This window comes from Conger conger, chromosome 1, assembly GCF_963514075.1.
Source record: "Conger conger chromosome 1, fConCon1.1, whole genome shotgun sequence".
Taxonomy (NCBI): Eukaryota; Metazoa; Chordata; class Actinopteri; order Anguilliformes; family Congridae; genus Conger; species Conger conger.
Window position 1 is genome coordinate 45,869,775 of NC_083760.1, and position 11,426 is coordinate 45,881,200.

At 39.3% G+C, this 11,426-nt stretch overlaps 2 protein-coding genes across 11 annotated transcripts in view; one reads left to right on the forward strand and one right to left on the reverse strand.

The window, feature by feature from the left end:
• The window catches only part of evla (Enah/Vasp-like a), a 79,807-nt gene extending 78,978 nt beyond the window's left edge, over window positions 1–829 (forward strand). For all 10 annotated transcript variants that reach the window (XM_061239457.1, XM_061239431.1, XM_061239422.1 and 7 more), the window contains one exon: window positions 37–829. In XM_061239457.1, the coding sequence (XP_061095441.1) occupies window positions 37–74 (38 nt within the window). In that variant the 3' untranslated portion in view covers window positions 75–829. The remainder of the gene's footprint in view (window positions 1–36) is intronic.
• A 945-nt stretch (window positions 830–1,774) lies between these two features.
• On the reverse strand, window positions 1,775–10,247 carry degs2 (delta(4)-desaturase, sphingolipid 2). Its single transcript, XM_061218513.1, has 3 exons — window positions 10,153–10,247; window positions 2,991–3,733; window positions 1,775–1,918 (listed from the first exon to the last, which is right to left on the reverse strand). Exons 1-3 carry the CDS (start codon window positions 10,232–10,234, stop codon window positions 1,775–1,777), a joined length of 969 nt encoding a protein of 322 aa, XP_061074497.1. The 5' UTR covers window positions 10,235–10,247.
• Window positions 10,248–11,426: the final 1,179 nt, after the last annotated feature.

An 11,426-nucleotide genomic window follows, 5' to 3' on the forward strand; every position in this document is an offset into this window, starting at 1 on the left:
TATGACACGAGGGTCTTGCTTTGTTTTCTCTTCCAGCCATTAGACATGAACTTAGTAGAATTAGCATGACATAGTATCTCTGAACAGCATGAAGACAGCAGGAAGTGCTGGGGTTCCCAGGAGAGGGCCCGGCTAACAAGCAACCTTCTCTTGACATTGCTGTGACCTCATGGCAACAACGTTGCCACGCCGTTACAGGAGCGTTGCGTGAATGTTATGAGTCAGTCAAAGGAAGAGATGGAGGACACTCGCACTGATATGTCCACATGAAATTTTTTTCTCTGTACATTTAGAGGCAGACCCATTTGCAGCTTGCTGCTCTGTCTGCTAAATACATTTTGATGAACTTATTTTCTAGGATTTTCTTGTTTTACTTTTTGTTAATTATGAATAATATAATATTGTTATATATTATTTCAGACAAGCATTGCACACCATTTTATGTCAGCCTTTTATATTTTAGATCTTTTTCCCGTGTGCATAAGCGCATTCAGTTGATTTATAGCCACATCACCTCAGTACATTATCATTTTTCAAAGAGATTTTTTATCCTTTTGCCAACACAGATGTATGAATTATTTAAAAAAGTCTGAACCTTAAATTATTGTGGAAGAAATATAAATGGTTGCTTTTTGAATATTACAACCTTATAATCAAAACATTGATACATCAAGAGTTATTTGTGATCATGTTGTTAATAAAATGTTTATTGGCTGCAAGATAATGGTGAAGTATTGTTTGTTTTATTATTTCTCTTTTCAACCAAGTGCTTCCTGGTTTTCAAAAACAAACAATAAAAAAATGAATTTCAATAAAACTGTGAACAATGTCTTCTGCTTGAAGTCGTCTTTTATATTAGGTGTGATGTGCTAATCATTTCATTTTATGTCCATGTATTTCATTGCGAGTGTTTATATAAAAAGTCATTGTGGGGGGATGGATTGCATCCATAGCCCATCTGGTAGACAGTACCAATTCATTGTTACAGCCAGGGACAAAAGGGTTGTTGCACCTTTATGCTAATTGAATTTAGGCCACATTATGGCATAAGGGACCTGGAACTATGGTCAGCCAATAATACACCAAACAACCACATATGGAAAACGTGTTTAATATATTGTTTATCTTATTTAAACAAAAGCAAAAAAAGAATAATAAAGCCAAGTCCTTTCATTTCAGTGTCATCATTAGTGTTGTATATTTTGTGTTCATTTTCATGTCAAGGTTTAAAAATATATAAATTATATATTAAAACATTCATATATATTTAATGAAAACCCCTGCAAGCAGTAGTATTCTCTCAAACAGCCCAGTAGTGCAGTCTTAATAGGAAATCCACTGCTGTGAGGATAAACGCAACACAGAAAGCTATGTCCATGTTCAAAGAGGCTCACTTTCTTGCTATCGCATATGTGAATCCAGTAACGTTACACAGGATAAAAAATACATTAAGTAGGCGGAAAGTTTCTCGAAATTTAGTATTCGGAACTACTGTGTCCTCAATATATGTAATGTCTACTAAACATACTGCAGACTTCCTGACATATCCCCATGCTGTTTTCCAACAGTACAGTGGAAATGTCGTACGACGCCCGCCCTTATAGTAAAAAGGACCCCGTCTCCTCCTCTATGATCAATTTGATACTGTCCATTGTTGAACTGGTTTCAGGGTCTAGTTTAAACATACTGTCGGGATTGATCATTTGTCCTGTTTCAATTCCTGAGAGCAAACCACATTATTAAGGTAAGTAGCAGTGGATCCTGGTTTTTGGACTCACTCTTGTTTGACCAGCTTGTAGTGACGTTTGATCCTGGCATATGGCCCGATGCTGTCATCAAAGACAAAGTCCCACAGCACGCGCACCCAGGATGTATGCTGCGGCAGGAAGTCATAATACTCCGCTGCCATTTTCTTCACCTGCCGCAAAAAAAGAGCACCGTTTCAGAAACAGTTCTCTTTTTGTGTGAATACATTTTCTTTGAGTTTTTCAAAGAATCACATTTTCAAATGATGACTTGTCAGTCAAAGCAAAACATTCATTTTATGAGGGTGAATGTCTGTTGAAAAATGCTTAGATAACAGTATTCAGATTGCCACATTACTCCAATAAAATATCTTACCTGCCAACCTTTACATTTATGTCTATATCAATATTTGAACATGGTTGAATAATCCACAAGAAGAGCTTGTCTTGGGTGGGGCTCCCTGTGATTCTGTGCAACTGGCGTAAATCAATTGCGATAGCATAATGCTGTCAACAAATGATCACTGTCCAAATAATTGCGTGCTTATGTGCACAAGATGCTCTTAAATACTTGATTAGGAAGTAATCTCTGGAACACCTTGCTGTAGATCATTTTTACCCATAGAATTCCATGTTACCTTGGAAAGGGACAACAAAATAAGCATATACTTCTTTAATGCTTGTGTAGATGTGTGCAGTGGTTATTGTGTTCAAGGGAAAGGTGAATATTTGTCTTTTACAGATTGATAATGTATTATGTGTTATTTGCTTTCTCTCTATTCACATTTAAAGAGAAAAATATGATATAATTGTATTACTTGCCAGAGCAATATATTTGTCCAGAGGCCTAAATCTGTACTGTGACTAATAGATGACAGTATAGATTACCCAGTCAAAGACCACTCTTGCAGTGGACACAAAAGTGCTGTAATAAATAAAGCAGCAGCTTTAGTTGGACTTCACAGAACATACAAAACGTGATGAGCGAATATTCTCAAAATCAGGATTACAGTACTGTAAACCAACATTGTGTGTATGTGTGTGTGTGTGCGTGTGTATGCACATGTGTGTTTGTGTGCGCGTGTGCGTGTATGTGTCCCAAGGCACTGCCACTGCACCTGTGTTCATAGAATCTGCATCTGTGTTCATATAAATTGGGGTTAACCACAGACCTGACCACAGGTGACCACAGTCACCACATGCAGATGCCCTTCAATAACATGACCACATTAGGGTAGGACTTACAAGTGGTAGTCTGCTGCCAGGGATGCTTGGAAAGTCGTGGTGCTCCATGTGATACCCAACATTGAAGGTGATGAGGTTGAGGGGGCCGTAGTAGGAGTAGGTCTCGTGGCCCTTCAGGAACATGTAGTGCTCGGCGATGAAGTGGCCAGAAATGGGGTGCAAACCCATGCAGAGGATGGAGCCAGAGATGAGGTACAGCACAGGCTTCAGCCCCCACAGGTAGTAAATCAAAATGTCCCCCACAAACTGCACCACTCCATTGAGTGCCTCCAGTCGGGACACAGGCTTGGGATTGACCACCAGGGGGCGCAGAGCGTAGAAAAAGGGCTGCAAGAAGAGCCAGAGCACTTTGCGCCAAGGAGTGCAAAAGAACCAGCCCTCCAAGTCCGTGGGCACGTCCACATCCAGCCCATTGCCACCCAGGTATCGATGGTGATCGATGTGGTACTTTTTGAAGGAGGCAGAGTAGGGCAGCCCAATGGGCAGGTTGGCAAACATGGCGAACCAACGGTTCCAGCGAGCCTGCTTGTTGCCGAAGGCTACATTGTGTGAGATGTCATGGATGGCAAGGGTCAGTGAGTGATTGATGCAGCCGCCAAACGCATAGGCCCAGAACAAGACCCACTTCCAGGACAGGTCATGCACCAGATAGCAGGCCAGAAGCTGGGTCAGCACCATGCCAGATACCACCCACTTCAGTTGAGGGTCTGGTCCCATCAAGGACTTGATCTCGGGATACTTTGCTGGAGAAAGAGATCCACAGAATTGGCTTAATTCTATAATGAAACGCCCTCAAGGGAGTGTCAACCATACTGTGAGTTATGGATGAAACCAAATACGATTACATTTTTCCGATTGGATAGATAATGCCTTAAAAACACATACAGATACAATCCAAGCAGATACAATCCAACCCTTTCTGTTTGTTTTTTCCACCTACCGGCTCAAAAATGTTTATAAATTGCAGGGCAAGCCCACCTGTATTATTAAAAATGATATACAGTGGTGTGAAAAGTGTTTGCCCCCTTCCTGATTTCTTTTTTTGGCATGTTTGTCACACTTAAATCTTTCCGATCATCAAACAAATTTAAATATTATTCAAAGACAACACAAGTAAACACAAAATGCAGTTTTTAAATGAAGGTTTTTATTATTAAGGGAGAAAAAAAATCCAAACCTACATGGCCCTGTGTGAAAAAGTGATTGCCCCCTAAACCTAAAAACTGGTTGGGCCACCCTTAGCAGCAACAACTGCAATCAAGCGTTTGCGATAACTTGCAATGAGTCTCTTACAGCGCTGTGGAGTAATTTTGGCCCACTCATCTTTGCAGAATTGTTGTAATTCAGCCACATTGGAGGGTATCCAATCCCTCGGAATCACGGTCACGACTTGTGATACGAGACGGCTTGAAGAAGGCGTGTCGCTCTCCTGCCGGCCGCAGAGGGACGGGGTGTGGGCGGTGCATCAAATACTAGCTCTAATTGAATCAGACGGGGTCCAATTGGCTACCAAATTGGGAGAAAAAGTATCGGAAAAAAATAAAATAAAAAAGACACGTTGTGTGTTCTGAGATGCTCTTCTGCATACCACTGCTGTAATTTGTGGTTATTTGCTTTACTGTCATCTTTCTGTCAGCTTTGAACAGTCTGGCCATTCTCCTCTGACCTCTCTCATTAACAAGGCATTTCTGCCCACAGAACTGCTGCTCATTGGTTGTTTTTAGTTTTTTGCACCATTCTCTGCAAACTCTAAAGACTGTTGTGCGTGAAAATCCCAGGAGATCAGCAGTTTCTGAGATACTCAATGACAGATACCCTGTCTGGCACCAACAATCATTCCACGGTCACTTAGATCAAATTTTTTCCCCATTCTGATGGTTGATGTGAACATTAACTGAAGCTCCTGACCTGTATCTGTATGATTTTCTGCATTGCACTGCTGCCACACGATTGACTGATTAGATAATTGCATGAATAAGTAGGTGTACGGGTGTTCCTAATAAAGTGCTCAGTGAGTGTATAATGAAGACCTACTGAGGAATGTAGCAGGACAAGACTTTGATAGATTGTCATTTCTGGCAATTGACAAAGAAAATGACTGTGTAAAAACACATCAATTACATAAACTCCAGCAAAGTTTACTCCCCAGTGGACAAAGCCCTGTCACCTTCTGTCTTTTTAATTAGCTGGGGTATTGTTCTGCCATCAGCTGTTTTTAAGCTGGTGTTCAAATCTGTCACCAAGGGAATTCTCCAGCAACCAACACATATCAAAAAAGGTAACATAACAACATGGCAAACTAATGCATATAGTTGTACTTTATAGATGAATGCATGCAAATGTACTACAGAAAAGTCAACAATGCAATTATTGCAACACAGTCAGTAACAACTGGTAAATCAAGAGCACTTAAAATATATCCTTTTCCAAATGAGCATTCGACTGCAGAATGCTTTGACTTTCCCTACTCACATAATAGTTGTGGCAACACAATTATTCACACCAAGGGACAGTGAAAACTATGATTGTGTAAATATGACAATGATTAACAGACCAGCTCACAAACCCCAAGTTACAAAGTACAAACCCAATTGGTTCTCTCAATGGTGGAGTGTCAAGGGAAGAAATAGCCTTAACCAATATCGGAAAAAAATGAAGAGTAATCTTTTGTTATACACGATCATCAGTAAATTTCCATCACATGGATGAGTCACCATGAGCTGGCATATTATGCATGAACATGATCCATTCTGAATATTGACACGCATACAGTGAAAGGCTTTTTCTTCACCCCAACTATTCATCTGAAAAATGCAATTGTGCCATGGAATATTCTTTGAAACATTATTTGAATTGTGCACTATATACAATACAGATGCCCTCTGTCACCAAGCACAGCTAACCCTGATACTGATAACATTACATTGTATTTAGACTATTATCCAAAACGACATACAATGTAATAAATACTGGAACAATTAAATGAGTCTCATTTGGACTACAAAAAGCAAAATGTCCCTGTGCCCTGATACATAGTCTGGTGATTGAATGATTTATTTAGATCCATTATGAAACTTTGTCTGTGCCATGTGCCATCAGATCAAGACAGCACACAGCGACATCCAAGATATACACAAAAAACATGAAACACATAGCATCACATGTCTTCACAACTTCACAACAGCATGGGTTGCATGGATATGCTCCTATTCCTCACATCCCAATAGGCAGTGGCCATATTGGTGCACAGAAACATCTTTTGGAAAAACAAATGATTTCATTCGGACTGAAAATGCCTGTCCAGGGTGTATTCCTGCCTTTCGCCCAATGCATGCTGGGATAGGCTCCAGCCCCCCTGCGACCCTATTCAGGATAAGCGGGTTAGGATAATGAATGAATTAATGAATTAATGAATGGACTGAAAATGTCTAAACATGGCTGTATAGGAAGTATATTATGCAGCTGACAGGGAATTGCAGTACCTACAATTTGACCTACAGGTTGATGTTTGACATTTGATTAAAACCATTTGCATGTTTATAGTTGACTGGGATATATCGCAAAATATAAGACGAACAGAGATTAAACTGGTAGTTCTGGTAATATCTAATTGATATTTAACAGTACTGCATAACCCTCTATTACTGTAATCTCTTTGTAAAATCAAACTGATAAACGGACTGGGAAACAATCTACTAGCCAATAATGGGAACTGTTGCTAACATTAGCCTACCAGCCATCCTAGCCACAGATTGTACCATCTAGGTTGGAATTAAACCTACCGGATGTTTTATCACATGAGCAGTCTTAAGTTCCAACTGCACATTGCACTAGAATGTCACAGCCATCATGAGCACCAACAATGCTATTGTTAGCCTGAACATTGACCTTTTGCTGGATTTTACAAACATTAAACAAGCCACACTTAGTGTTGCTATGGGTCAAGAGATATCTGTCCTAAAAGCATGTGCAATTAATGTGAATAAACTCTTGTTTGAAGACAATGTATTCATAATGTCACAGTGCAAGAACATGACATCACCCCAGGTATGTTAGGTGGAAGTAAATACCATGGTTACCACCCAACTTCCCCAATAGTCATAGAGGTTAATCAGTAAGCAAAGAACACACCCTGTCAAGTTCCTCTTAGAAATTATACTTGAGTTCAAACACTAGTACTCTGTTCAAAGAGAAACATAAACCATATTAACATGATCTGTAGTATTTAGCTGTTTAGTTAGCAGATTAAATATTTAACACCACCTCTTTGCTAGAATGGAATAACAGATATAGCTACAGTATGTGGTTCATCTGTGAAAAAATATAGTGATTCAAAATAGGTCTAATTTTATCACCTGTAGATAACAGCCATGATAGATGGCTTAGCATTGGATTGCGAATGTTAGAAAAAACTTCATAATGTTCAGAATTTTCTAGACTTGAATAATGAGTATATACGTCATGCCATTCTTTCAGCAAGTCATTTCATGTTTAGGAAACTTTATTAACTTTTATTATAAATTAACTTAAGATTAATTTGTAGGATATCATGGTATAGTGCTCTGTGCGTGGTCACAATAGGCGTAACACAGTTTATTGAATGGATTCAAAGACACATATGCAAATGTATCTTTCTCTTTGATATGACATCATGAATCTATAAACGTAATGATCAGGCACCTGTTTGTTTGTCTTTTCTATGCATGCATGTCAAAATGTTTTCTTACTGTAGGAAGAAAAACCTCAAAATATGTACAAAAATGATGCAACATGTAACTGTCATGCTAGCCTTTGTATGTGTGTTTACCACTGAGGGTATGTGTCCTGTTACCAAGCACACCCTTTGGCTTTGTCTGTTGCACCTGCTATTGTGCAGCTATTATTCCCTTGCTCCGTGTCATGGCCAGGGACAAAACTACCATTTGTGTGGCATCAGTTTACATGCAAGAGGGGACTAAAGTTCCTATTTGTGTTACAGTAGCATAGTAATGATCCATCCAGTGAAGTGCATCTGAATTTTGGCCTGGACTTGCCCTATTGGATGATTTTGCAAAAAGGAAAAGAAAAAAGAAACATGCATTTCCATTTGTGATAGGGGTATCCCTCATAAATATTACGAGTCTCAATTTCCATTCCCTGCTCTATCTTCCATGCAAGAACGTGCAATGGTCTGCCACTGGGAGCTCAACTGCCCACAAATCATTATAATTCCAGTCTCCAAAGCTGATTTGTCCACCAGTGAATTATGACATATCAATTCCAGCTAGAAGGGTCACAAATTACTGATATGTAAAATATAAAGAGGAAGTGCTTATTTCACCCCCAGTCCCCACCACTCTCCCATCTCATGCACTTCCACCTAATTTAGGTCATGAAGTGCTTCTAATTCTAAATATTAAAGGTAACTGGAAAAATAAAAACATGTGATATTAAAAATAATTGATACATTCTAGAAAGTGTCTATAAAAATCTATACATTTAAAATTATTCAGCAGATGAATAATGAGTAAACATGATTTTCTGCATGTTTACACTAGGACTCGGAACTATACTGTCCTCTCAGGCTCTCTTTGCACTTGTTCTTGTGTTTAATTTGCACTTTGTTGTACGTCGCTCTGGATAAGAGCGTCTGCTAAATGCCATGTAATGTAATGTAATATGGTCCATCATCAGCTATTTACCCAGTATAATACAGAGTACAGCTGATAAGAGCACATTTAGCAAAGGGCCATGTTTTGAATATGTTGCCATAGCGGACATTTCTTGATTTCACACCCTTGTCTCTTGCCTCCAACAGCACAGGGTTCCTGGGCCATTGACTGGAACAATATTCTCCAAGGCCCCCAAGGCCCAGACCCACAGTAAAGCAAGCTTGTGTAATTAAAACTCGCCTTGCCATTTCCCCTTGAGAACTTTCCACAGGGAACAGTCACCTCTCCCCACCCCCTCTATTTCTTCTCACTCTATCCATGAGCTCAAGATAAAACGCAAATGTGACACTCCCCATGGAACATCCAAACGACTGAGCTGATACAGTTATGCCTCAATGAAATGACACACTCCTACCCTATTATTTCACCCTCCCAAGACTTGTGTTTAAAACTACTAAACACAAAAACATATCTAGAACGCTTAACCCATAACTTTATATGGATGGTAAAGTGAAACCATATAAAATCGGTGTTGGTGATGCCAATGTGTATAACTCAATGACGTTTTAGATGTAGGCTACTATATGAAAGCATATAGAGCAAGGGCATGTTTAACTACAGGCTGTTAGACGAATGGTGGTAAGCATCACACAGGTGAAACACCTTTATAGAAAATAGTCTGAAATCTTTACAGGCAGACTAGACTATCATTGCGGTTTAATAATTTACACGCATTTAACACGCGTAGCCTTTTAAGTTCATTATTGTCTTCCGCGTAGCGATGTTATCCATATATGAACTTCTTCCAATAAAAAACACACTCAATTTTGAACTCAAAGTCTAACTCATTCATCTAACCCGTTCAATTAAAGTATGTCCCGAAATTGTGTTTATGTACGTAAGACAAAAACCCATCCTCGTTTTTTTTTTTTTTTTTTAATCAATAAACAGTGTAGCCTAACACGTCATTGGAAGTAAATTTCGTTTGAGACTAGAGTAGCCTATGGTCTATGGTGTTTGCCACAGGTGTCAGCTAATAGGGTGCTTAAGCAATACCGCTCATGTACAGCACTTGCCCGCCTGTGCTAGCAACATATGCGGACTGTGATGTATAGCCTGTGAAACAAGTGTATCTGCATCGACAGGATAACAAAACATAATTTAAAAAAAACTGTAGCCCAAGTTGCGAACTAAATACATGACTGAATAGCTTAAGAGTAGCTTGAGACTGGGAGCGAAAATCTTTTTGATTTATTCACATTAATACAATTATTGTACAATGACATACACATCACACTCTTCTAGGGAATTAGAATTGTAGAATAATTATAATACAAGCATATTCTAAACGAATCTAGTACTTAAATTAACCTACAACGTTAAATAGAACATTTGCTGAACCATGAGCTAAAATTTGAACTGGATTGTGATTCACGGATTTTTACAGATATAGCCTAAAAGGAAACATAAGCACAAGAAAAGCTAGTTTCAAAATCTTGGACTTTGCCTACCTAATATTTCTTTTCGTCTTGATGTGTGCGGTTGATCATTGTAAACCCATTCAAAGTCCCCCCTTACAGCTCCAATCCCCATATTGATCCCTCGGTCCTACCCTGCAGTGAGAAATGCGCGTTTACGCGCAGCAATCCTGGGACGCCCCTCCTAGACGTGAAATTGTCAGGTGTGTCCAAGCACCTGACTCCTCCTCATGTAGGAAGCAAGGTCAACGCCTAGGCTGTGTGTGTGTGTGTGTGTGTGTGTGTGTGTGTGTGCGTGGGTTTGCGTGCACGACGCGGCAATATTAAAGCATTGCTGTTATTTAACTTTTGTCTAATTTCGTTGTCTTTCATCGACGTTCGTGATATAGTCGATAGTAGATATAGTAGATTGAAGATTACAGCGCTGGCGAGCGGGACGAAGGTAAAACAGGAGAGGGTCGAAAGTAACAGTAAACTAGGGGTGCGCAATGTGTGTCGTATCTCTCTTTTTCGGGTTTGTAATTCTCTTACTTTCAACACATGTAATATTAGACATGATTGAATCTTTGTATCGATTCAATAAATGCTATAGGTTCGAAATCCATGAAAACGAACAGTGCGTAAACATCTCAATGTTGCGCAAAAAATAATGTTTTGTGATACAAGATTAATCGGACTGAAATTCATTATTTCGGCTAAGTAGCTACACTAGATCCTCGAATATAATGTATGTATTAAACCTGTCAATAAAAGTAGCCCATATCGTGAGTTTATGATGTTTGTAGACTCATTTTCAAACATTATGTCAGTTCATTTAGGCAACAGTGACGCTCGAATCGTAGCCTGACGTTTTATTAAAATCTATAGATAAATGTTTGTCGTGAGGACTGAAAGCTTATCAAGCTGTAACCATTCTAATGATGCCATATTTGTAGACTAATTTTGAAACGGTAGGTAGCCTAGTCGATTTTGGCAACATAGAATGAAATGGAGGAGACAAAAACTTTTGTTTTGTTAATTTTTTTACAGCAGGCTCAAACAAGTAGACAATGGGTGAGAGTAGACATAGGAAAGTGCAAGAAATAAACATATGGATTACTGGGCACCATGTAACAGGTAAGAGAAGACATTAGAAAGTGCAAGAAATAAACATGCATTTTGTGGTGGTGGTGCTCAATCCTTTCCTGGGGCCCTCTGGCTGTTCCGTGTATTTGTAAATAATGTTACTTTCGTCCCTCCGTGGGATGTTACTTCCATCCCTCCCCTCTCTCTTGTCACTTCTCCCTGTCTAGCATCCAGGTCTTGTT

What these genes read in the sequence shown, in the direction of transcription:
- degs2 (XM_061218513.1), bottom strand. Translation starts at nt 10,234, where the DNA reads ATGGGGATTGGAGCTGTAAGGGGGGACTTTGAATGGGTTTACAATGAT. An exon ending in AAGACGAAAAGAAATATTAG is followed by an intron (nt 3,734 to 10,152) that starts GTAGGCAAAGTC and finishes CTCTTTCTCCAG; the next exon opens with CAAAGTATCCCGAGATCAAG. An exon ending in CTGGCAGCAGACTACCACTT is followed by an intron (nt 1,919 to 2,990) that starts GTAAGTCCTACC and finishes TTTTTGCGGCAG; the next exon opens with GTGAAGAAAATGGCAGCGGA.